Here is a 25745-nt window from a genome sequence, read left to right on the forward strand (position 1 = left end):
GGTTTGGAGGAGGAGTGGCTTTGGAGACGCTCTGAAGGGAGGATGGGATCTAATGCTTTCAAAGCTAGCTTGCTATTGCTAGCCTCTGTGAAATTGCTTACCCTGCCCTTAAGAATGAAAAAAAAAAAAATACTTCTAAAGCATTTAGTGATATGTGACTTAATGTTAATTTCAACTTTTGATTTTAATTTCATTAATAAAATCAAAAATATTAATATCATTTAATGGACCCAAGTTAACTTGAGCTAAAAATGAACAGTTGTGATGCAGGCTGATTGATGCTATGTCCTGACTGGTGCACGGTACTTTAAAAAGCACGTCATCTCTTCCTCTTGTCTAGAGAGATCTTGTGTTCTGAGCAGAGAGTTTTAGATTATATAGTGCAGAGAGAGAGAGAGAGAGAGAGAGAGAGAGAGGGAGGGGGAGGGGGGGTTAGGAGAGTTTGAATGAGGTAATAGTGTTAGAGAATGAGTATTGCTTGTTTGAATTGAATATTGTTTGTATCTGAGGCACTTTTGTTTATTGTAAACTGGTTGATCTCTGTTTTTGGTTCGGGAGTAAGGTTTGTACATTGTATTTTTCTTTTCTTTTTTTGGCTTAGGGTTAAGGACAGAGGTTTTAAAATAAAGTTTTGATTGTTATTTCAGTTTCTGAATCAAGAGTCCCAAATTAAGACAATAAATTCATCATTGTTCCAAATTCATTCATGTTACACCCTTTTCCCTAGACCGGGTGTAACAGTTAACAAAGATTAATAAAGTACAGTAACAAATGTATTGCTCATTGTTAGTCGACTTTAATGCATTAAATAATGCTATTTAATGGGACCTTATTCTGAAGTGTTACCATTTTTCCTAAATAAATGAAACTTAAAATCAATTGTTTAAATTTAGTCATTACGAAAAATGGATATTAGTTTTGAGATTTGCTAAGAATAACATTAAACAGTGTTATTAAATTATTAGTGGTTTTGAAGATTAATTTAAGGTGAGTGTTAGACAACTGCTAATCTAAAATGTTAAAATAGACTAAAAATGAGCAAGTACAATTAAATATTCAATTTTGATTGAATGTTATTTTAGTGTCATTAGTATTTCTATAAGTATTTTGAAAGTTTTTTTTTTAATTGTAATATTAGTTTAATATTCAGTAATTGTGTTATTGTAACGGATTGACTCAGATGGAATATAATCAAGAAAGAGTTTATTGCAGTATAGCGAAATCAATGGAAACAGATGGGGGATGTCAATGGAGATAAACACTGAAGAGAATGGTTTGGGAACTTTACTGTATATGGCCGATGCAGAGTAGATGCAGGGTTCGAGACTACAGAGCGGGATGAGGAGCACACACCTCGCGAGGATCCCCGAAGAGGAGGCAGGTATAGGGGGAACACAGAGAAGTACACACGGGGCGAGGAGCGGTGAGACGAACACGGGATCGTAGAATATACAGAGAATAACGTTGCAGGAACGAGGAGTACAGGTAATCAGTCTTAACAACTAGGCTCGAGGTAGCGTGGTGATGATCTTGAGGTATATCAGGTGTGCGTGATTAATACTCCGGGGGTGGTGCGCTCTGTGATTGGCTGGTGACAGAGCCATATATATACACACACACACACACACACACACACATATTATATTTTTTACAAAGTTTTATGTTAGATGCAATTAATCGTGATTAAAGGCATACTATGCAGTTTCTGTTTTTGTCAAACAGTGACCCCTAGAGAGTCGCTGTGGAGTACTTAACGTAAGTGTTTAACGTTACTGTTGTAAATACCACTCACGTGGTTTCTTTTCCTTGACTCTTCCGACCACGCTTTCTTCGTTTTCATCGTACTCTGCCATGATTCAAGTCTGAAATGCATGCTAGTGTCTTCCATAGAGGCTGCTTCATATGTTGTTGATGTATGTGACGTCGTGTCGTAAAGCAAGTTGTGATTCTCGCGACATTTAGCGGGGCACCACCAGGGGGGCAGCGTTTCATATTATGTTGAAGCTTCCCCGGGCGCCGCCATTGGCTAGCAGACCATCACCTGCTGTTAGCATCCCATTGACTCCCATTCATTTTGGCTTCACTTTAACAGCGAATAACTTTACATCTGAGGCGTTTAAAGACTCCATTTGTCCATTATTTATTTCTAAAGAAACACGAAAATGTATAAAAGGCTCCATTACCTTGTATCTTACGTTATGGCCCCGTAGAAGCAATTTTTGTAAAAATAGGCTAACGATTGCGTCATAACCACGCGACTCTCTGTCGCACAGTAGAGAAATTACCGTATAGACGGGAGGAGAAGCTCGTGCGCAATCGGGGGGACGTGAAGGCAAAATGGCAAAGTAATTAATCAGAATACTTAGCAAAAGTTTCTCCTGCTCCAGCTCATGGACACCTCCTACTCACACTCTCCATTTCTGCAAGTTTCGGAAGGGAATGATTGAGATTTCTCTTGGCACAGCTACTAGAAGACAGACGGGTTGCTCACGTCACATCTACGTCGTCAAGCTCAGTTTGAGTCTGCGCAGAACGCTCAGCCATCAGGAAGTGAGTGCTTCTAATTGACTTCACTTTCCTCCGTTGAATCCAATGGGGTCGCTGTGTCCAGTTTATATACTGTCTATGGGCGCCACCTCTCAAACTTGCATTGCTGGTTTTGCCTTCCATCTAATGTTAATATTTCATTTCAGCTTCATTTCAATAAACAAAAATGTTGTTTAAATGCTCAGAGATTACAGCTACTGATGAATCAGAAACATCTCTAATATCAAACACATGTGGTTTGTTGAGGAGAGGTGTGCCATTACACTATATTTGTAATTGATCAGACTTGGTTGAGTGCACAGTTTCCACCTGATGGATGTGAAAAGAATCCCACACATTCCTAATGAAAGAGCAACCAAAGCCATATATCTTGAGGTCAGGCTCTTTTGACACCCGGAAAACACTAGTATCGCAATTGCAGCGCACTAGAAATGATCTTGGCAAGGATCCATTTCTCGTTTCTATCAGTAGCCTAAGCAACTTAATTATAAGTCCTCAGCAGAAATGCACAGAGCATCCAATATATTCCTCAAGCAATCTATCGTCCATTTTCATCTTTGCCCTTTCAACAGTTCAATTACAGTGAATGTCAATTATGAGAATCATACATGAGACCGAAGGACCTTTCCAAACAGCATCCACAAAAGGATGAGCTGTGAGCGTTTAGTGTTTTTATGGCACAGCGCTTCTCCTCTTCAACTGCTCCTCCTGCTGGTTACCATGGCAACAACCACACAGCCAGTCCCAAAGCTGTAGCTGGAGACACACTGTACCGCACTTACCATCTCAGCAAACTCAGAAACGCCCTTTTACTTCTAAAGGGTATTGAGAGATATTTTGAGAAATGTCTCAGTGTTGTTGTTTTTTTCAATGGTTAACAAAATTGGTCAATAACATTCTTCAAGATATTTTGAAGAATGTTATTGACCAATTGGATTGACATGAGGGTGAGTAAATAATGACGGAATTTTCTTTATTGGCTGAACTAACCCTTTAGAGGACTTGTTCACTTCAGAATTAAAATTTCCTGATAATTTACGCCCCACGTCATCCAAGATGTTCTTATCTTTCTTTCTTCGGTCGAAAAGAAATTAAGGTTTTTGAGGAAAACATTCCAGGATTTTTCTCCATATAGTGGAATTCAACGGGAACCAATGGGTTGAAGGTCCAAATTGCAGTTTCGGTGCAGCTCCAAAGGCTCTACACGATCCCAACCGAGGAATAAGGGTCTTATTTAGCCAAACGATCTGTCTTTTTCACAAAAAAGAAAAAAAAAGAAAAAACATTATTGCATCACAATAAGTGTATTGTGATTGTCAAAACATTTTAGTAACTAAACTGAATTTATTAGGTTTAGCGACAACATGTTACAATGTTTACATGGTTCAATTTCTGGTAAGCTGCGCTTTTTTATTATTTCAATTCAATTATTGTGATTTGATTTAATATTGACTCATTTGGATAAATATATAGGCTACACAAGCTAGGCATTCATTTTTCTCAAGAAAAAAACAACTCACCTAATGCTGTAAACATACAGAGAGCCCTATCAGCTGGCAGTATTATTTAAGGTAAAAAAATAACACAAATTAAATATAATGCGTTTTTTTATTATACATTTTTTTATATATTTTATATATTTATATAAAAATATAATAAATATGCAATATAGTACACATATTTAGCAAAATACTCTCTATAGCTTTTTTTCTAGCCAACTAACGTGCTATAGCCTATATTATTATGGTCATTAAATGGCTTTCCTGAGGTAAATGTTATGTGAGATAATTGTTCTCCAGCTGTTTTATTGACCCCTTTGTTTGATTGATTGGTCGATATTATGTATGAGGAATATACATTTCGGTAAGTTGTACTGTATCTTTCAACAGTGTTCATTTGTGTTTTAATGTTATTTACTATCAGCTAGAGATGATCGGATTCGGATCACGTGCCGCTAGGGATCTGTCGCGTCACATTTACAAGCGCCAAAACGGTATTTATTGTCTGAATTTCGTAATGAAAGTGACAGAATCTGAGAGCTGCGATTTTTTTAAATATCATAAGTAACCTGCTCTGTCTAGTCTGTCGGTCTCCGTGTCCTCTTTGCTTCGCGATTTTTCTGTGCGTGAGAAAATGGATGTGTGGCGTGAGAGCGTGTGAAAAGTGTCAATTGCGTGTGTCTCACGGTGAATGCGTGAGAGTTGGCAGCTATGTCACTGTATTGTGCATCAGGTGGAAACGGTGCAACCCATTGGTCCCCATTGAAGTCCACTATAGAGAAAAATCCTGTAATGTTTTCCTCAAAAACCTACCTTTCTTCTTTCCGACTGAAGAAAGGAAGACATGAACATCTTGGATGGCATGGGGGTGAGTAAATTATCAGGAAATTCCTTTAAAGCTAGGGTAGGCAATCCTGTAGAGCTAGCCAGATTTGAAAGTGGCACCTCTTCTAAGCTCCGCCCCCTCCTGTCAGTGCTCCGTCCAAAGCCACGCCCCCCCCACAAACATGAACGCGCATCCACATTTGGAGTCAGCTGCACTTCACAGGAAAGCCGAGTACTTCAGCACATTATGGGCATCAACCAAACTACGTCATGTCTCATTCACCTGTAAGTAAACTATATTATTATTAAAATGAATGCAAAAAAAAAACAAAAAAAAACATGGCTATTGTTAGTAATGTTACTCGCAGTTTTCAGGCTAACGTTACACGTTTGGTGTTGTATGAACTCGGAAATGTAGCTACGTCTCTTTGGATAAAAGCGTCTGCTAAAGTAAATGTAAAAATTTAACGTTTTGTTTTGTTACTATCACTGGCAAACGTGAATTTTATGTTTTTATAAATCTTCGTTATTTTGGTTGTTAGAGCTTCCACGACGAGGGCATTGGATCTGATTGGGCTAATACAAGCTACAACAGTAACTACGTTGCCTAACATAACATATATCATGGAAATAACAAATCCCCCCGAAGCAAAACAAATAATTACCTGTCCAGCAGAAAGACCGCAACCTCGGCATCGCTTTTTAGGCCCTTCAGCTTCCTTAGTTGTCTCCAGCGTGCAGTGGGGCGCGGGCACGAGACATGAAGGCATCTGATTGGTTCTTTACATTCGCACCGAATGGCAGTGATTGGTCAGAGTTTTTACTGACCTGCAGCTGCTACAGAGGTCAGATTTTTTTAATTCCTTTTTCTGAACACATAATGTATTGACTACTATCAGAATGGAAGGACCATTTCACCCAGTATAAAAAAATGCTTCTGAACAGGATCGCCTACCCTAGCTTTAAGACATGTATTTTAACTTCTGTGCTGATTAAGTAGGAGAAACATACAGACAACGGCGCCGCCTCCTGGTCACAGATAGCAGCACACCATGATTTGTTCCCATTCAGAGAACATTATAAAAGTACATCATCCACTCCTTCCAACTGAATAGAGAAATGACACACATGAGCCAAGAGAGAGTGATTTACATGCTTCTACAACAGGCTTTAGGCTATTTTGGGAGAGATTGTGACCGATGGAAAGACAGATGGCCTTCAGATGCAGCAATCAGCTGGTTCTTGTGCAGAATATTTTCTTAACATCAGGAAAATGAGGTAATTTGACATCACTAATCATCCAATTTCTGTGTCCACTCAAATTTTTTTCCAAATAACGGCTGAAATGCCAATTATAAATGGCAGAATATGACACGAACCCACATCAAAACACACAACCTCTTTCAACAGTATAAAAATATTTCAAGTGTTTTTACAAAACCTGTGAGTCACCTTATGTGGCGATACTGTGCATGCGAATGCATTTGTGTAATTTTGTTAAATGCGTTTCCACATGCCTATCATGATATTATCATGATCATATCATAAATGACTTCTAAAAAATGAGTTTTACTTGTGTGTGGACAGACATGACAAGTGAACTGTTTTCACCAGGGGGCGATCTAACCTCATCTTGGTCCAGTGACACTCAATCACATTAAATGAAAGTATAGTAGATCCTGCATCCAATACAGCAATAGTGCATAACAAAAATGAGAACAGAAATGATTTTTTTTCTTCATAGTTTTGCTTGCCTGTTTGGCTTTTAAAAAATACACTTTATTTGGCAAACTGAAACAGATATATATATATATATATATTATATATATATATTATTTTGATAGAAATGAATACCTTTATTCAGCTATTTCTATTTCAATTTCAAATGCTGTTTCTTTGAACTTTCTATTCCTAAAGAATCATGAAAAACAATGCATCACGATTTCCACAAAAACGTGAAGCAGCACAACTGTTTTCAATTGATAATAATTGATAATGTTGATAATAATGTTTTTTTGAGCAGCAAATCAGCTTATCAGAATGATTTCTGAAGGGTCATGTGACACTGAAGACTGCAGTAATGATGCTGAAAATTCAGCTTTACATCATTTGATAAATTAGCCTACATTTTAAAAATGTATTCAAATGGAAAACAGTTATTTGAAATTGTAATAACATTTCATAATATTAGTGCTTTTCCTGTATTTTTGATTATATAAACACAGCCCTAAAGCATAAGAGACACTTTCAAAAGCATTTAGAAAAATATCTTGCCAACCCCAAATGTTTGAACACTGGTTCAAGAAATACAGCAACAAAACCAGCAAGTGATTCTTCACATACCATTTATAATTCAACTAGAGATAAAGCTCCAGAAAAAATAAGTATTATCATAATTCATGCTAGTGAGTCATGGTAATAATTAGTAATCCCGGAAAAACGCAAGTATTTAGTCTGCTGAATCTGCAATGACGATCCTCAGCACTCTCGAAACTATGTCACGCCTGTTTATGTCGAAACTATTCCGGTTTAGTTCTGCTGCTATTTTTGTGTTGTGCTGAATATTAAAAAAGCTATCGTAAATGAAGTGGCACAGCATTTCTGATCAAAAGCAAAGTTACTGCTAATACATCTCTTTAGTCTAATATCTGTTTGGTTCGGGAACCAGGTTTAGTCTGGGGGTCTTAAATGCTACCAGGCCAGTTAAGAAGTGTTTGTTTCGGATTAGTGCGCACTGGCACTCATCTAATCAGTGTAAGTGTAGGGACAAATGCCTGATCTCAAGCTATATATATCTAACCCCTCGCAACCTAAATGCAACTTAATACCCAGAACAGTCCAGATTTTGGTGAGCTGGATATTTTCATGTGATAAAATCGCACAGAGTGAAATGCGTGTTTAAGAAAGCCAATTCTGAAGTTATAGACCGACATAAGATGCACACTAGCTAGTGAGTGCACACCTGGAGCGTGTGCCAGGCCGGATCATGCCCTTACGTCACCGGCCCCGCCATACTAATCGACACAGACACTAATCCAGCTCTTCTATAAAGCCTTTCTCCTCTGCTCAGGAGGAGAGAGAGAGAGAGAGAGAGAGGACAGGAGAGGAGTTTAGGATAAAGACAGTAAGGCAATCATAGAGGGACATGACTGCTTGATGTGCTGTGGCATTTCAGTGCTCGATTGGAGTATCAGCTTGCAGTCTTTCTCCTATTGTGCCTGCCATTAAGCCTAGGGTTGCAGGCCTTCATTGTGCAGTGCGCTCTCAGGCTTCGCGCTGGAAGGACAGTGCCCCCCGATGGGGCCTGTGGAGGGGCAGTGCTTTGGGACCTGCCCCTCTCTGCCCCCTATCATCATCCCAGGCCTGGGCAGCGTGGAGCTCTGCAGCGCCCAAGAGGACGACTGCCTTCCCACAGACGGGTAGGACACCATACGTATTCTGTGTGTGTGTTTGTGCAAGACTGAACAGATGGCTTGTGCTGGAAATATGCAATAGGGGACAAACATTTATGATGTTAATGCCTTTTAGGCCTTAGATACGCTGGATTTATAGCTTAATGGCATGTTTGTAAACAGACAATGCTTTAGCTTTTCACTGCAAATTATGTCAACAATTTTCAAGGGAAAAAAAGCCACATTTAATTTGTAATTAAAATGAATATACAACCACGTATACATTTTTATAGTAAAAATGTAACGTAAACAACTGTAAAAAAAAAAACATCCATTATATATAAATTGTGATATCTCCGTGATATATTAAAAGCTTAATATATAGTACAACCTAGTTTACCTGCATTCTATACAGGAAATATTGGCGTGATTGTTTATATCATTGCAAACTGTATTATGGCACAGCTCTATATATAAAGTTGGATCAAATTAAATCCAACTTTATTTGCATATACAGTACACTTACGTAAACCTATAGCAAATCTCTACTGCCTAATTTTTTATTTCATCACAAAAAGTTACTATATTATCGCACAGCTCTTTATATTAAGTTGATTATAGTTTATAGGTATGTCCAACTTTATTCGGTATACTCACATAAAGCAATATATATAGCAACTGTTGATTGCTTGTATCATCACAAAATGTAAACTATATTATCACCCAGCTCTAACCTGCTAAATACGACTATAAGGCATGAAGATATTAAAATATTATAAACATGAAAAATCATGGTTTTCAGTGAAGCTGCTGATAGGTGGGTTTGGAAAACATTCCTGGTTCCTACATGATCACATTTTACATAATTTTTTCCACTTTTATTACACAAAACAACTTCAAAGTGCTTACAGTGCTTTTGTATTCCCTGAATATCAAATTGAGCTACAGAAACTTATGATAATTTTGGGGTGACAGTATGATTGTAGTGCTATTTTCTCAGTTTAATCAACCTGTGTTTACCATATTATCGGTTATAGTCGTAAGACTCTATGTGCTAGTTGCTCCAAATGGCCACAAAATGATGAGTGATCGTGTATGTTATGGGCGTACAGGGGTGGTAAAATCCAGCTGCTGAATAAGAGACGTGTGTCCTGAATCTGTGAGCTAACCTGTCGAGAGCATGCGCAGCTGCTGCCTCGTGCCGGAGAGAAATCTGTTCCGTTAGCTTGTTAATGACTTACCACAGACAGCAGGAGCAGGCAGGATTACATCGCTAACTGCTAGCCAGCTGTCGTCACACAGACATTAGCAGATAAGTGACCTCCAAAGGTTTGTGTGAAAAAAAAACGGTTGTTTCACAAACACTGAAAGCAGTGATGAAGTTCCTCTTTTGCTGACTGAAAGAAGACAGAATATAAAAAAGTATTGTCAGGATAATGTTCAGTCAGCTTGTCATTATAACAGAATGAATCCCTTTTAGCTACATTATCCCTATGTCATGTGATCTACTTCTGGCCTAGAAAGAAAGATGAAAATGTTAAGTAAAGTTAAGAACATTAGGCGACGTTACATTCTGATACTTTATCATTTTGATAGAGAGAAGTATGAACTGTAAACAGGTTGTGGCTTTTCAGAGAGAGCTGACCTGCATTTTACTACACTTTTCAGTCTCTGATGGCTTAAACTGACACACACACACACACACACACACACACACACACACACACACACACACACACACACACACATTTATGATACAGGTCTTCAGGCTTCCTTAATCCCTGTCAAGCCCCTCAGGGAGAAAATAAACAGATTTGGAGCATGAAGGACAAAATTAATTTAAAAATAACCTATCCTTTAAAGACACACAAATCTCATTTCTGTGAAGGATTAATAAAATATCTATCTATCTATCTATCTATCTATCTATCTATCTATCTATCTATCTATCTATCTTAATTTTGATAAACCAATATCGATTTTTAAATCTCAAGATCTTTATGCTATAAGCTTTCGTGGTTTTGCAAGTTTTGCACTTCGTTCCTTTTTTAAATATGAAACTAAGTCTCAGCCTTCGGTGAAAGCAGTGATGAACAGAGTAATAAAAAGTGATTTAAACCCAGAATCATTCTTTTACTTCCAAATGAATAAAACACTCACTGAACTAAAAACTAAACAAAAATTCACTGACCATTGTTTGTAGCGGGCCTCCCATCCAATAATCGCAATAATTGTGGTACTTTATAATTTTTTATATGAAACAAAGTTTCAGCTTTCAAAATGTTGTCAGTTATATGAGTCATGCAAACAATAAATACCGTTTTGACAGATCGCTGTCAAATGGCACGTGAACCATCATCACTTCCGCTTCACTAGTTAAATCCAAATCCTATGGTTAAATCACGAAGTAAACATGAATGAACGTTATAAAGTAGGCCTGTGTTGATAGAAAAAGTACAACTTACTGAAATGTATCGTGTCTCATGTAATTGCCCAATCAGTGTTTGAGCAGCGGAAAGACGTCAATAAATCAGCTCATGTCAAAACGTAACGTTACCTCAGGAAAAACTCGTCAATTCAACTAGAAAAAAAAAGAAAGAAAGGATTTTGCTAAATATATGCACTATATTACATTTTAATTAGCCTATATATTTATTTAAATAATGAAAGCATCACTAACATGTTAATTTGAATAAATCCGTCATGAAAACGTTTTAATGACAGCCACCACTTAAATGTTTATATTTCAACAAAAAATTTGAGTATAGACACAATTATAATGGGCTATTAAATGTTATATATAACACAATTATAATAGGCAATTAAAAAGTTGAAATAAAACGTGCAATTTAAATGTTTTAAGTTTAAATGTTAAAAGTTTTTATTTGAGTGCTCATTACCCTTAAAATAGATAGCAACTGAGTTTAATAATTTGGACTCCTTTGTTAATTTTTATCCTTTAATATTATGTCCCAACTGACAGAGTTCCTTTTATAGTTTTAGTTTATAGTTGAGAGTTTGTTTTCCTTAAGAAAAATTGACATGTAGGCCTACTTTCGAACCGAGGTCAAATCAAGAGTTTGTGAAACTCTTCTGTGGTGGAAATGTCACTTGTGTAATTACACAGCTGTAATTTATAAATATTTTTTTCTCAAAATAAATATTTCCTGTGAAATGAAGCACACAACAGGTGGATCCTTCGTGGCCTTGCCTACCCCAGAATTCAGTGATGACAGGACTTTTTGTTTTTGAGAAATTGCCGAATTAGACTTTTAAGTGCAAGTATTGGGTTTCAGCTTACTCAAATAGGCTATCTAACGACACGAATGTAGTGTGTTCACACTTGTAGTTCGGTTCGCTTGGTTTGTGTGGTCTGGGCCAAAAAACAAACAAAAAAACATTTTTATCACTGAACCAAAAGACACCGAACCTGAAGGCATTGGGATACGTTCACAACCGGATTAGTCAGCTTTTATGACGTAGGCCTATTGCCTATTTTGAGACAAAACTTACCGAACATCCAAAGCAATGCTGTGTGCTGGGATAAACGTGCTTGTTGTATGTGCGTAGATATTATGGTATTTTGACAGGTATTTTGCAGCAGGAATCCCTCCGTCACACACAAATGAAGATCTGCTGCGAGGAGACGCTTTTCTGACACTTGTACTGAACTGTGATGGGCAACATCGGGACTATGATTAGCAAAATAAAATTTGCGTGAGCATTCTGTCCTTTGAACCGCACTAACATTCGCAGCAGGGTTCGTTTTAATCCAGCCAAACATGCCAAGTGTGAAAGTGATTCAAATGTTGACTTATATCTCACTAAGATGCGATTAATATATAGTTTATACTCTTTATTATATACAGAAATGGACCATGGTGAACATATTTATGAACCCTGTTTTGTTAACAACGCTCAGTCCGACCTTTCGCGGCCTTCGAAGGATGCAGCCTCTGAATTGGGACACAGCCCTAGTGATTGACTCCCGCACAACTCTTGAAATTCAATTAGGCCTACATCAAGCCTTTAATGTGATTGGTTAACTAGGCGCACGTGATCCCTGCTATCTCCAAATAATAGCACCATCTCTACTAGAAAGTGTGTTGGAGCTGGTTAGAGTTAAAGGGTTTTAGTTCACCCAAAAATGAAAATTCTGTCAGTAATTACTCACCCTCATGTTGTTCCAACCCCGTAAGACCTTCGTTCATCTTCGGAACACAAATTAAGATATTTTTGATTAAATCTGAAAGCTGGATCACTCCTCCATAGGCTTCTAAGACACTATAACTTGCTGGCCCAGAAAATGTATTAAAGACATCGTTAATATAGTCCAAGTGACTCCAGTGGCTCAATCTTAAGTTTATAAAGCGACGAGAATACTTTTTGTGCGCAAAAACAAACAAAGTCTTTTTAGCCTCGAGTCTTTTCACGTAGTGTTTAAGCGTAGCGCGTGTGTGATACGTGGTGACGTGCAACACAGACGCGCTACGCTTAAACACTATGTGAAAAGACTCGAGGTCCAGAGAGAAGGAAATGAAAAGTGGAATAAAGTCGTTATTTTTGTTTGTTTTTGCGCACAAAAAGTATTCTCGTCGCTTTATAAACTTAAGATTGAACCACTGTAGTCACTTGGACTATATTAACAATGTCTTTAATACATTTTCTGGGCCAGCAAGTTATAGTGTCTTAGAAGCCTATGGAGGAGTGAGCCAGCACTCAGATTTAATCAAAAATATCTTAATTTGTGTTACGAAGATGAACGAAGGTCTTACGGGGTTGGAACAACATGAGGGTGAGTAATTACTGACAGAATTTTCATTTTTGGGTGAACTAACCCTTTAAACTCTGCAGGATTCTGACCCTCCAGAACCAGGATTTCCAAATTTGGCCTGGTTCACACTGATGAGCATGTAGTGATTATATGATTTTTATAGTCTATCATTAAATGTCTGGATCAGGGACAGGGGTAAAACATTAAAGCTACACTGTGTGATTTTTACCCCCATCTAGCGGTGAAATTGTATATGACTACCCAGTGAATATTAGTTTCTGTTCCTCTCAATTCCGAGGGCGTTTTAACTCCTACGGTGGCCGTATTATTCCAAGATTAACATGGCTTCCAGTTATCGACTTAGTCCATGACAATAATAAACAATAAGTCTAAAATGAATAAAACTACAGGACAGATGTCAGGAGGTAAACGTCACCCTTGGAATTGGCTATCCCAGCATAATCAGATTAGGCTAACGTTACAATATGTACAAAGTAAAAGCAATACAATAAAAATAACTAAAATTTACAGTGTCCTTTTTTATATATAGCTTAAAAAATTGCACCTTTAAAACTATTCATTACCTGTGATCCATCGCAGCACAGATTTATGTTACAAGGTAAACAATACTTTTTCACCATTGACGCAAGGATGAAGTTATACTAGAGGTCGTTCTGGCGTTATGCACAACCATGCTATAGAGAGCCTAAGTCCCTCCCCTTCCGGTCGACCACCATGGGACCTTATTTCGGAGAAATATTGTATGGTAGTCAATGGCGAGAGACAACAAATATTTTGATCTCGTTTGAATTGTGCCCTGATTTACACATATGATGTTTGTCAATTTAAAAGATACATTTTAAAGTCAAGAAAGTCGCAGCTTGATGTAAAACTGCTGAGGTATAAGACTGTGAAAATACGTAATTACAAAGACTACAAACCCAGAAGGCGCACATGCGACGTCATACCTTTTCTCTCAATGAATGAAGCTAACTTTACTGAAGCTAACGTCTGTCATTTTATTCTATAGTCTCTTACATTATAATCGTAACGTTACGCCGTCATGCCTGAGTGTTTTGAGCCAGAATACACACATACGAGCAACGGATCTTGTGACGTACATAGTGCGAGACGAGAGATGTAGTTCATTGAGCGATTTTCACATAAAACTAAACGTTACTCTTCTGTTTTATGACAAACTGCGACTTTCTTGACTTTCATAATTACCTTTTAAATTGACAAACATCATATGTGTAGTTCAGGGCACAGTTCAGACGGAATAAAAAGATAAGTTATCTCTCGCCATTGACTTCCATACATATTTTTTCCGAAGTAAGGTCCCATGAGCCGGTGTAGCAGTCGATTCTGTTCCCTATCGGAATTCCTGTTCCCTTAATGCAATCATACTACAAATCATGCGTAGTTGCCGAGTTACCATGCGTACCATTAGAACTGAATACGAGCAAGAAGCACAACTGGATGTACGGGAAGCCAAAGGTTAAAAAAGGATTGTATTTTTTCCCGAAATGTAAGCGTTTTTTTATTGTTTTTATTTTTTATTAGAAGCGAGTTTTCCCCCATCTGTCAATTCAATCCAGATTATTTATTTTCAAATTTAAAACGTTATTACAGATTTCAATGTAATGTTTATTAAGGTTTATTAAGGCTTTGGCGCATGCGCTGTCAGCAGACACGGCTCGTTCAGGGGGAACAGGAATTCCGGTAGGGAACAGAATCGACTGCTACACCGGAAGCGGAGGGGCGGGACTTAGGCTCTATGGTTAGACAAGCAACTATAAAACTTCGAATTTACACAAATGAATTACCTGTCGAGAAGAAAGCAGGCAACCTCGGCGTCCGTTTTAAAATCTTTTCTCCTCATGAGCTCTTTCCATCTGGGAAAAGTTACTCCAATATTGACTATGGTCTTGCTGATTTGTCTGTCGCGTTGACTTTTTAATTCTCTCTTTCAAATGTGAGTACGCACGCGCGCGCACACACACACACACACACACACACACACACACACACACCACACTATCTTTCAAATCTGCCGGCACTCGCGAGCTCGCGAGTAATCTCCCCCTCGCATTCGTCTCCGTGTCACTGAGTGAAAAACGCAAAAGGCGAAGCTTGAATTTACAGGCATGTCCCTCTTTGGCTAATGTAGTTTCAAGATGGAGGGGCAACATGGCGACCGGCATTCGAACCCCTCACCCGTATGTACTTTCAATGGCAGATTATAAACTTAAGAGAATACTTTATTACTTGAAAGAAGTAAATATACATTAATGAGCACATATATTTTTGAAAGAACTAAGTGTTTTTTGCTAAGAATCAACTAAAAAAGTTACACAGTGTAGCTTTAACGTCTTTACATAAAAGGCCCTTTAAAATAGCAACAATAAATGATGAAGGTATGGAAAATCTTTAAAAGAAATGATCAAATGTGTTCATAAAAATCAACCCCATAGAGGTTATGACAAGTCCACCAAAGTTGAAGAAACACCGACACATTTACTTGCATAACTGTTTAGAGAAGTTCACCTCTGCATTGCAAAATAAACTACAGATAACATTCCAATAGTCACTGAAAAAGTCTCATTTATCACTTCCTTCCTACTAACTGTTTAGAATTTGGCTGTTTAGAATAGCATACTATGTATTTATGCATGACATAGGTTAGAAATTATCTGTATGCACTGAATGCCCTTGACAGGTTTCAGCATGGTCTAGTTAGTCCCATAACCTCAACATCTGGCTGCAAAAGCATTTTTTTTTTTTTTTTTTTTTATGCAGTGGAAGACTTTTTGGATAAAAGCATTTGCCAGTTTTGCCTATTCTGCACATCAGAGTGTATTGGAAAAACAATATTTCAGCATGCCATTCATTTTTGATTGTGATTTAATACTCACTTCACAGAATATATATCCCACAATGCAATGCTCTCAACTTGACATTCCATTTCTAGTGTGACAAATGAACCAGAATTAATAACAGCCGTGATCTTTTCTTCATTTGTTTGAAATGCAGCAAGACATTTTTACACAAAATTGAATTTAAAAGCAAAATAACGGTATTTATTTCCAAGATTATAACTGGATGCCACTCACCATCAACATGATTAGCAGCAATATCACTGTTCTGAGTTGGTTTACAAACTATAAAAAAAAGTATAGTGCATAATGCACACTGTTCTGTAAGTAGTTTTCATATCTGCAGTGGTGATGTCCCACAATGCAATGCTCTTATCCAATCTGCTGCTAATGAAAAATGACTATATGAGAACATAATCCATTTGAAATAAACGGTCACTGGCTGTCTGTTATAAGCATTGTAATCCGGGTCGTTCAGCAGGGGTTTGAGAGTGGAACGATTAGTCACAGGTCACCTGGGAGCAACTGCGATTAGCAAATCCTACATAGGCCACACCAACAGACCGCCTTGTTTCTTAGAATTATTTTTTAATTCACGTGCCTCGTAATCTTTAATCAAAATATCCTCCCCTCCCTCTCGCAGCATCTCTTCTCTGATGATGAGGGCGGGGAAACCTGTCACTCACATAAGATCCACCAATAGCAAACCACAACCAGCCAATCAATTCCCCATGGACAAAATCAAGTCCCGCCCTCTATTTTTTATCGCTTGAGAAGCCGTTTCACTCGAATATACGTCACAATAGGGAGAAAAGACTATCGCAATTCTGTTGCATGCAAATATAACACAAGCAAGGGTGTTGTTCCGCAGCAAACATATTCATACAATAGTTGACAAACAAGATGTTTTTACATTTTAGACACAATTTTGCCATTTATTTTGTGTATTTCTGCTCCACCAAATAATTCCAAACGAAGTCAAAGCCATAATTTATGGAAGCTTGTTTCCGCCACAGAATAAAACATTTTAAAAGATAATTGCGACTTTTTATCTCACAATTGCGAGTTTATATCTCGCAATTCTGATTTTATTTCTCAGAATTGCGAGATATAAAGTCAGAATTGCGTGAAATAAAGTCGCAATTGCGTGTTATAAAGTCAGAATTGCGCGATATTAAGCCAGAATTGCGTGAAATAAAGTCGCAATTGCGTCTTATAAACTCAGAATTCTGACTTTTTTTCTCGCAATTGCGACTTTATATCACGCAATTCTGACTTTATATCTCGCAATTCTGACTTTATAAGCAATTGCGAGATATAAAGTCAGAATTGCATGATATAAAGTCGCAATTGCGTGTTATAAAGTCAGAATTGTGAGATATAAACTATTCTAAGGTAAAAAAAGAAAAAAAAGTCCGTCTTTTTCCCCCCCTTAGAATTGGACGTTATATCTCACAATTCTGAGAAAAGATGTCAGAATTGTGAGATATAAACTCGCAATTATGTGTTATAAAGTCAGAATTGTGTGATATAAAGTCGCAATTGCGAGAAAAAAGGTCAGAATTCTGACTTTATAAGACGCAATTGCGACTTTATTTCACGCAATTCTGACTTAATATCGCGCAATTCTGACTTTATAACACGCAATTGCGACTTTATTTCACGCAATTCTGACATTATATCTCGCAATTCTGAAAAATAAAGTCAGAATTGCGAGATGTAAACTCGCAATTGTGAGATAAAAAGTCGCAATTATCTTTTAAAATGTTTTATTCTGTGGCGGAAACAAGCTTCCATAATAATTAAACACTGGATCTCCAAGCTAAACAGACAGTGCTGGTGTTTCGTTCCTGAATGAATCTGCTTTATTGAATGAATCAGTTCAGTAAATCATGCATTCTCACTCATAAAGACTGTGGCTGAATTCGGAATAGCATACTACTCATACTATTTACACCAAATAAAGCTTAAGATATAGTGCTAGCAACTGTAAGAATTGCATGTTAGTATGCTATTCTGAATTCAGGGACTTAATTTCGTTCTCGAATGAATCAGTGTTTTGAAAGTATCCGTTGAATCAATCAGTTATAAAGACAGTCAGTTGCCGCCACCTACTGGTGTAATGATATAACCTACAGAAAGAGTCCAAACTTGCATACTTTTGTAGCAGCTATTCTACATTAGCCCATCATTAATGCACAAGCAGAGTCATTCAGACAGTTACAGTCCTAGTGGGTATAGTATACTAAAGAGCAATGAGAAGGAGCTGTTTCTGTTTAATTGCTTTTCCAAACTTACATTTATTTTATTTTTCCATATTCCGGGATGTCACTGTAACAGAGGGATGGGGTACCCAGAGGCCCAGGCCATGGATGAGTTTCCATTGCAGAGAAAAGGGGACAGACTGCCTTTTCAGGTATCAAACCCATCTGTCATCCTTTTATCTTTTCTATGAAGTTTGAATGTATATATTCAAATAATATTTTATTACAGCCAACATTTAAAGTATTTAATATTATATTTAATATAATATATACATTTTTTATATTTAAAGGCACACATGTTAAACACTTTAGGCCACAAATCACATAAAAAAAAAAAAGCCACCAAAGGGTGCACAAACTCTGCTGGACGACAAGTTTGCATACTAAAGTCACCTAGTCCTGGAAAACATATTTACATTTGGTGACACAGCCTAGGATTTTGCAATCTCTTTTTTGCTCTTCTATTTTTTTTACTTAAGTCTATGATGTAGCTATTCTAACGCTGGTGTGTGTCTTAAAATTCAGTCGAAAGTTCAATGGTCACTTCCACATGTGAACTGTCCAGTGGCAAATGGATTAAGAAATCCAATGGGTCAATTATTTTTAAGCCTGGTACGCAGTGTATGATTTTGGCAGTGAATTGGCTGTCTGAGATTAATTTAGCTAATCCTAAAAGAACCCTCTGATCCAGGGGCAAAATCTGTAATCTTTGATTGCTAGTTCGACAGGTTCACCAACAGCCGATTGATGACCATTGTGATTAAATTTAACTAAATTGAACAGAAGTTTTGAGATGCAGTGTGGCTCCTGCAACAACCGTCAAATCAAAAACCAATAGGTTTTGACTTTTATTCATTCCCAGGATCTTGATATCAACAATGACTTCATCACTTGCAGAAATACAAATTACATTTCAAATGGTAAAAACTACATTTCTTGATATCTGTAATTGTTTTTTCACTACTTTCACTAGTCACCATAGGCTGCCATTCAAATTCAATTGTTGATATCAGGAATTGATTTCTTACTAGTTGAAATTTCAATTTCACTTATTAGAAATACAATGATTACTAGTAAAAATCATAATTTTTGATGTCATTAATTACGTGGTTAGCATTATCAACATTGGCTCAGCCAATGACTATTTTTCAGTTCCATTTGGTAACACTAGTTATTCACATCAGCTTTAAATCTCATTTGGGGACTTAAAAGCCACAAATGAACCAAAATTTCACAATGGTGTTGAACTTTCATCAGTCACTTTGAGCCACACATGACCGACCTGAAGCAACCTCAAACAGGAACCCCTGCTGTGCAAACACAATTCAAGACGAAAGATTTCTCCTTCTTATATTATCCCCTCTCTTTCTCCTTTATTTTGCAGATCTTCCCAGATCCAGTAGAAGTAGTTTTGAGCACTGAAGGCACTCTGACCTGCGTGCCCGAGGGGAAGGAGCGCCTGCCGTCCATCGTGGTGGAGCCCACAGATGTCAGTGAGGTGGAGAGCGGGGAGCTGCGCTGGCCCCCGGAAGACATGGACTTCGATGAAGATGAAGATCTGTTCTTGGAGCAGTGCATCCCACCGGCTAACATCGCCGACTGGGGGGAGGATGAAGAAGAGAGCTCTGTCATTGAAAACCCCCAGCAGACCACTTCTCTGTTAGGTACTTACAACAGCTTTCACAACCATTCAGAACAAGAACTAGGCCAACATAAAATGTTTGAACATGGTAAAACTTGTTAAATGGAGCTGAGAATAAATAGCCTAGTACTATATTTACTTCTATACTACTACTACTACTACATTTGTAGGCCAACCCGGGAGATAGCATCACCCTGGTTCCTACGACAAAAACCCTATAGGAATTTCCCATTACGTTGTGGATTATTGAAAAAAAAAAATCTACTTTTTCAACGCAAGTTACTTTGTTTTCCCATTTGACTGGGAAATGACTGACACCTAATGATGACAATGTTAAACAACAGAGCGTAGGAGGTGCCTGTGTAACCGGTCCTTCCTGACCCGCTCCTAGTGCTAACAATGACGCTAAAGACCGCAGCCGCTAGTGTTAGCAGCTAGCGTGAAAATGGGTGTTTTGATGCAACACCAAGAGTTTTTGACTTCCTCAAGAACAGCACAATCACAGAGGGTTACTCATTGTGTATACATTACTAGTGCAATGCCCATTTTCAGTTCCTTTTACATTAGATAATTTGCTTGTTTATATTTGTTTTATAATGTTTCATAATCTCCGTCTGTCTGTAGATCTTCAAACGGATGACTTTAGGGACGACACCCCGACTCTTCCTCCAGAGAGTGCTTCAGCTCTGAACTGACGGACCCGTCCTGTTCTCAGGGTCACGACATGTTGGACCTGTGCTGCCACGTCTCATGTACATGAGTGTAGGACGCTTTCCTGAGCAGCAGCTTACAGAGGAACTAAGTGGACCATGCGACTCTGATTGTGGTCGCACATTAACACAAGATTCAATTGACACTTTTAGTATAGCAAAGAGAGCGACGGCAACTTGTGAAGACTGTAGGCATCATGCAAATATATATTGTAAATTAAATAGTAGCTCATTAAGGTTAATTCACTGCTTATCAGTTCTTTTCCCCATTACTTTAGGAACGTGTCTCCACAGTTGTGTCTTTTTAAATGCAAAAATTAGTTTCGGTATGTTTAAACCAGTCAGCATTTTGACATTCCCCTTTATCACGCGGATCTGGAAAAATACTGTGAAAGAGGAAGGAACATTTTTGTGACGTTACACACTCATATCATCTGTGGCGGATGTTATGGAGAAGTTGAAAAATGTTGTAACGGAATGTTTAAATATTTATTTTGTACCGTGTCTGCCCCCCTCTTCTTTTCCCCATGTCAGTTTTTGTGTTGGTGTATTTCAGTCATGTCTGTACTGTATAAAGCGCTAAATAAAGGGGACTTAAATGTCCAAACTACATTTTAACCATCAAGTGCACCTCTGAATAGAAAAGAAAAACTTCAAACAGTGTTTTATACCAAACTGAAAACACAACAGTTTGACTTTGTGTAATGTTTTCCAAAGCAACTTTGTGAAGCATTTCTCTTAATATGTATACAATGTTTTTCCTCAAATGGTAATTTACCAGTATAAAGCAATAAAATACATCAGTGCCACTACTGAAAATAATTTTGTAGTTGTCTCTAACAATTCTGTCCAATCGCAATACAATAATAATAATGACACAAAAAAACAAACACAATCTGCAGATTCATGTGACGTGATTGACAGCATCCCTCTCAGTTCCAGTTCTAAATGATTCCTCTATTAAACTTGTTAACCTCCGACTGCTTTAAACATCATGTAAAAAGTGCTTACACAACACCGCTAAGGAAAAGGCTTGGTTCACAGCAGCTTGCAATCATTTCCTGGCTATAAGGGACGCAAGAGACAACCTGAATCACATTTGCTGTCGCAGATCTGCACGACTTCACAGGTATCTTTTTTATTCATTTTGATAGTTTTTTTGAACATGATTAGAGCTGTACTAATAGCAAAGTGTTTAACTTTTTTTTTTATACAAAAAATACATGGGTTGTTGTGTGTGTATATATATATATATATATATATATATATATATATATATATATATATATATATATATATATATATATATATGGGTTGTTTTAACCCAAAAAATATATCGGTTGTTTTAACCCAATTTTGGGTAAAATATGGACTTTAACCTAACTAGTTGGGTTAAAAATGCAATTTAAAAAATGGACAAATTGCATTTTGAACAAAATCAAAAATGGACAAAAATCTAATTTAAAAATAGACAAATTGCATTGGTTACATTAAAAATGTAACCCAGCGGCTGGGTTTGTCCATTTTTAAATTGCATTTTTAACCCAACGTTGGGTTAGTCCATATTTGACCCAAAATTGGGTTAAAACAACCCAGCAACCCAGCATTTGTTAGTATACTATTGTAAGGTCTTCTTTTGTCTATAGACAAAAGAAGACCTTACAATAGTATACTAACAAAGTAATATTGCAATGTTTGTCTCTTGAAAATTAGATAGATTAAATATAGCATGATATGACTCTCAAATAACCACTAGATTCTGTTTGAGGATTTTTGCCTACTTTGCACATTTTCAGTTATTTCAGTTATTGCTTTTGCAATAACTGTGGAACAGCCTTCCTCCTTCTATGAGGCTCCATCTATCTGTGCTTTTAAATCTCAGCTCAAGAATAATTTATTCACCTTGGCTTTTAACACTCTGTGGTTTGTCTTCCTGGATTTTTCTTTTATTCTATTGAGTGCTTTTTGGCTTGTCTGGTATTTATGTATGTATATTTGTTTTATTTTTGTGTCTCTTTTATTCCTTGTAAAGCACTTTGGTCAACTTCTGTTGTGTCTTAAATGTGCTCTATAAATAAATGATTGATTGATTGATTGATTGATTCTCTCTTTCTCATTTCACAGCTGAAATGATGGAATATTTGGACAATTATTCCTTTTTTGATAATGTAAGTTTCCTTTGCGAGGGCAATGAAAACTGCACCGATTTTGTGTTCCCCTCTGAAGTGCCACTGTTCCCCTCTGAAGTGTCCGAGATAGGTCCCCGGCACTGGTTCGCTCTGGTCTGCTACAGCATGGTGTTCCTGTTGGGCGTCCCTGGGAACGGTCTGGTGGTGTGGGTGACCGCGTTCAGAATGCCGAACTCTGTGAACGCGCAGTGGTTTTTAAATCTGGCCATCGCGGATCTGCTGTGCTGCTTGTCGTTGCCGCTCCTCATGGTCCCGCTCGCCCAGGACCAACACTGGCCTTTTGGCAATTTTGCTTGCAAATTACTCAACGGTCTGTTCTACATGATGATGTTCTGCAGCGTTCTGCTCCTGGTTGTGATCAGCTTGGACCGTTTCCTTCTGGTGACAAAACCGGTGTGGTGCCAGAACCACAGGCATCCGAGGCAGGCCCGTGGCGTCTGTTTCGTCGTCTGGATTCTCGCTCTCCTTGGAGGTTCTCCTCAATTTGCTCTTATGGAGGCATATGAAGCGAGCGAGACTAAAATATTGTGCGATGGCTTCTACAGTAGCTTAGCTCACGCATGGGCCATAGTCCTTACACGCAGTTTTCTGTCTTTTCTGCTACCTTTCCTGATCATCTGCGCCAGCCACTGGAAGGTTTACCACATGACGAGCTCCGGGAGACAAAGAGGCAGCGACAAGTCGGCCCGGACGCTGCGTGTCATCCTGGCGGTGGTGCTCAGCTTCTTCCTATGCTGGATTCCCCTACAGATCGTGGAGGTTCTGCGGTTGGTGATGTACGGACAGTCACAACGCACTGAAGCCAACCTGCGTCTGGCCCATGTTCTGGCGGTCTGTTTGGGTTACGTGAACAGCTGCCTGAACCCGCTGCTCTACGTGTGCCTCGGCCGCGGTTTCAAGGCCAATCTCATTAGCTCTCTGAGGAGTGTGCTCCACTTCGCATCCGAGGCTCCGACCAATCGAGCCAGCACGACTGCAATCAGTAGGTCAACCACAGACGGGACGCTCAGAGAGAAGCCCCTATGAAATCAAAAGTGCATCTATAAACCCTAGTCTTCAAATACTGCCCTCCGGAATCATTTCTAGATTTATAAAACGTATTTATTTATATTTGTGTCACTAGACATGCTACACAACAAAGATGTACAACATTAGTAACCAATATCGGTCTATTATGTTAAAAAATAGTACTTTTAAACTTTAGTTTTAGTACTTTATCGCACAATTATTGCGGACATCAATTCATAACCATTGAAATGTTTATATGCACTAATTTTCAATTAAATGTCAATATTCAGTTTCAAACATATTTCAGATTCTGAAAGTTCTGTTTATATAAACCGCAAACAAAGAAGTCTGATTCACATATTCACATGTGCATCACATGTATAGCGAACAAAACCTCTTTATGCTGAACCGGAGAAAGCCACTGCAATAATGCCACTGCAAGTATAATTTACGGTTTTGCCTTGATGCCATGGCTATCAAAAAAAAAAAAAAAAAAAAAAAAAAAAACATTTTACATACTGTATATAGCCTATCAGAAGAGGTATTTAGTAAATAAGTATCAGTTTGCAAGACAGAGATTTAAATATACATCTGCACATTCTAAGATGTAAAATAGTAGTCCAATAAAAAACAATATAATTTGGGTGCATTATAATTTTGGTTGATCTCCTGACATTTCGTTAATCATTTATATTAATGTTTTCTTTATTTTATGTCACTTATAATATGTCACTGATTGGTTAACACCTGGATGGCATTTCTGTCTTGTGATTAAAGTCGGAATGAAACAAAAGTTGCGATCGACTTTTCTTCCCTATTGTGACGTATATTCGAGTTAACCGGCTTCTGGAAAGGGTGGGGGTTTGCTATTGGTGGATCTCATGTGAGTGACAGGTTGCCCCACCCTCACGCCAGTAAACACGTCATTAGACAAGATGGCGCTGTAAAAGGGAGGGGAAGTTATTATGAGTTAAGATTAAGTGGTTCATGAATTAAATAAATATTATAGTTATATATTATTATATTGTATATATTATATAATTGTTACACTGTAATATTAGCCTGACTACGTCAGACTTCGTACTTCCGCTCAATTTCATTTCCGTTTTCCTCCGGCCTGAAAACAGCCGGGCCAATCAACGAACAGAAGGCGGGCTGAGAGCCGTGACGTAGACGCTGATTGTACCGTGGATGCGTAGATTTACTTCACATAATCTGCGTTCACAGCCATGTTCACTCCGGTATTTCGCTCGATGGTTTTGTTTTCACATCATACATGTGTTTACAGTGGAAGTTAGATGCGGCTGAGCATGCGCATAACACACGCCATAACCAAACGTCATGTGATTGGCTTACGGGTAACCAATGATTTTAAGCTTCAGACTAGCGCCCCCAGGCGGTAAAGAAAACGTTTTTCTATTACGGAACTACCAGGTATTACCAGGCTACTGTAATATTAGCCTAAAAAAAAAAAAAAAAAAAAGAATTTTTGATTTCTTGGTGACTCATTTAAAACTTTTATAATGCCCTTGCATTCATCAAAACTATACCATGTAGCATATAAAAAGCCGTTTCACCAGACACAACTGAAATGCGGTGCTTTGTGTTAAATAAAAATGCAATTATTGAAATAATTTTTGTGTGTAAAATTTGTGTTTACATTTTGTCTGCTTTTAAGTTGTGAGGTGGATGTACCGCACTGAAATAAATGTTAAAAACATATCAAAGGTAGCCTACACCCATAACTTTGTACTTGTTTTATATATTAGCACAAGAAGCTGAACTTGCCAGGAGTGTTTTGTCCTTCACAGTTGTAAAATGCCTGCTGTTCATGAGCTTGACTAACCAGTAGAGGCCAGTAAAGAGCGACTGTTTAAAACTGATACCCAACCATGATTACAAACATTAGAGATTTGTGGCTTTTGGTCTATGTGTTTTAGCTTTGAGGCCACATGTTAGTGTACTACTTTTTTTTTTTTTTTTTTTTTTTTTTTACTTCTAGAAAATATAGGACAAAAA

The 25745-nt window shown here is 37.8% G+C and overlaps 2 protein-coding genes across 6 annotated transcripts; both read left to right on the forward strand.

Moving 5' to 3' along the window:
• Window positions 1-1632: 1632 nt before the first annotated feature.
• lbhl (LBH regulator of WNT signaling pathway, like) lies at window positions 1633-21344 on the forward strand. Of its 5 annotated transcripts, none has more exons than XM_081372200.1 (4): window positions 1633-1755; window positions 18254-18329; window positions 19562-19841; window positions 20444-21344. In XM_081372200.1, exons 2-4 carry the CDS (start codon window positions 18258-18260, stop codon window positions 20512-20514), a joined length of 423 nt encoding a protein of 140 aa, XP_081228326.1. In that variant the 5' UTR covers window positions 1633-1755; window positions 18254-18257; the 3' UTR covers window positions 20515-21344. The 5 variants fall into 5 exon arrangements, with proteins under 5 accessions (XP_081228326.1, XP_081228323.1, XP_081228325.1 ...); XM_081372197.1 differs by lacking the exon at window positions 1633-1755 and adding an exon at window positions 7947-8290; XM_081372199.1 differs by lacking the exon at window positions 1633-1755 and adding an exon at window positions 14762-14817.
• A 238-nt stretch (window positions 21345-21582) lies between these two features.
• c5ar1 (complement C5a receptor 1) lies at window positions 21583-24509 on the forward strand. The gene is made up of 2 exons (XM_081372342.1): window positions 21583-21658; window positions 22654-24509. Exon 2 carries the CDS (start codon window positions 22659-22661, stop codon window positions 23742-23744), a length of 1086 nt encoding a protein of 361 aa, XP_081228468.1. The 5' UTR covers window positions 21583-21658; window positions 22654-22658; the 3' UTR covers window positions 23745-24509.
• Window positions 24510-25745: the final 1236 nt, after the last annotated feature.

Source organism: Scardinius erythrophthalmus (assembly GCF_964197995.2).
Source record: "Scardinius erythrophthalmus genome assembly, chromosome: 8".
NCBI classification, from domain to species: Eukaryota; Metazoa; Chordata; class Actinopteri; order Cypriniformes; family Leuciscidae; genus Scardinius; species Scardinius erythrophthalmus.

Coding starts and splice junctions, on each gene's coding strand:
- lbhl (XM_081372197.1), top strand. CDS start 8,169: ATGGGGCCTGTGGAGGGGCAGTGCTTTGGGACCTGCCCCTCTCTGCCC. Junction 18,330..19,561: donor GGGACAGACTGCCTTTTCAG/GTATCAAACCCA, acceptor TTTATTTTGCAG/ATCTTCCCAGATCCAGTAGA. Junction 19,842..20,443: donor GCAGACCACTTCTCTGTTAG/GTACTTACAACA, acceptor GTCTGTCTGTAG/ATCTTCAAACGGATGACTTT.
- c5ar1 (XM_081372342.1), top strand. CDS start 22,659: ATGATGGAATATTTGGACAATTATTCCTTTTTTGATAATGTAAGTTTC.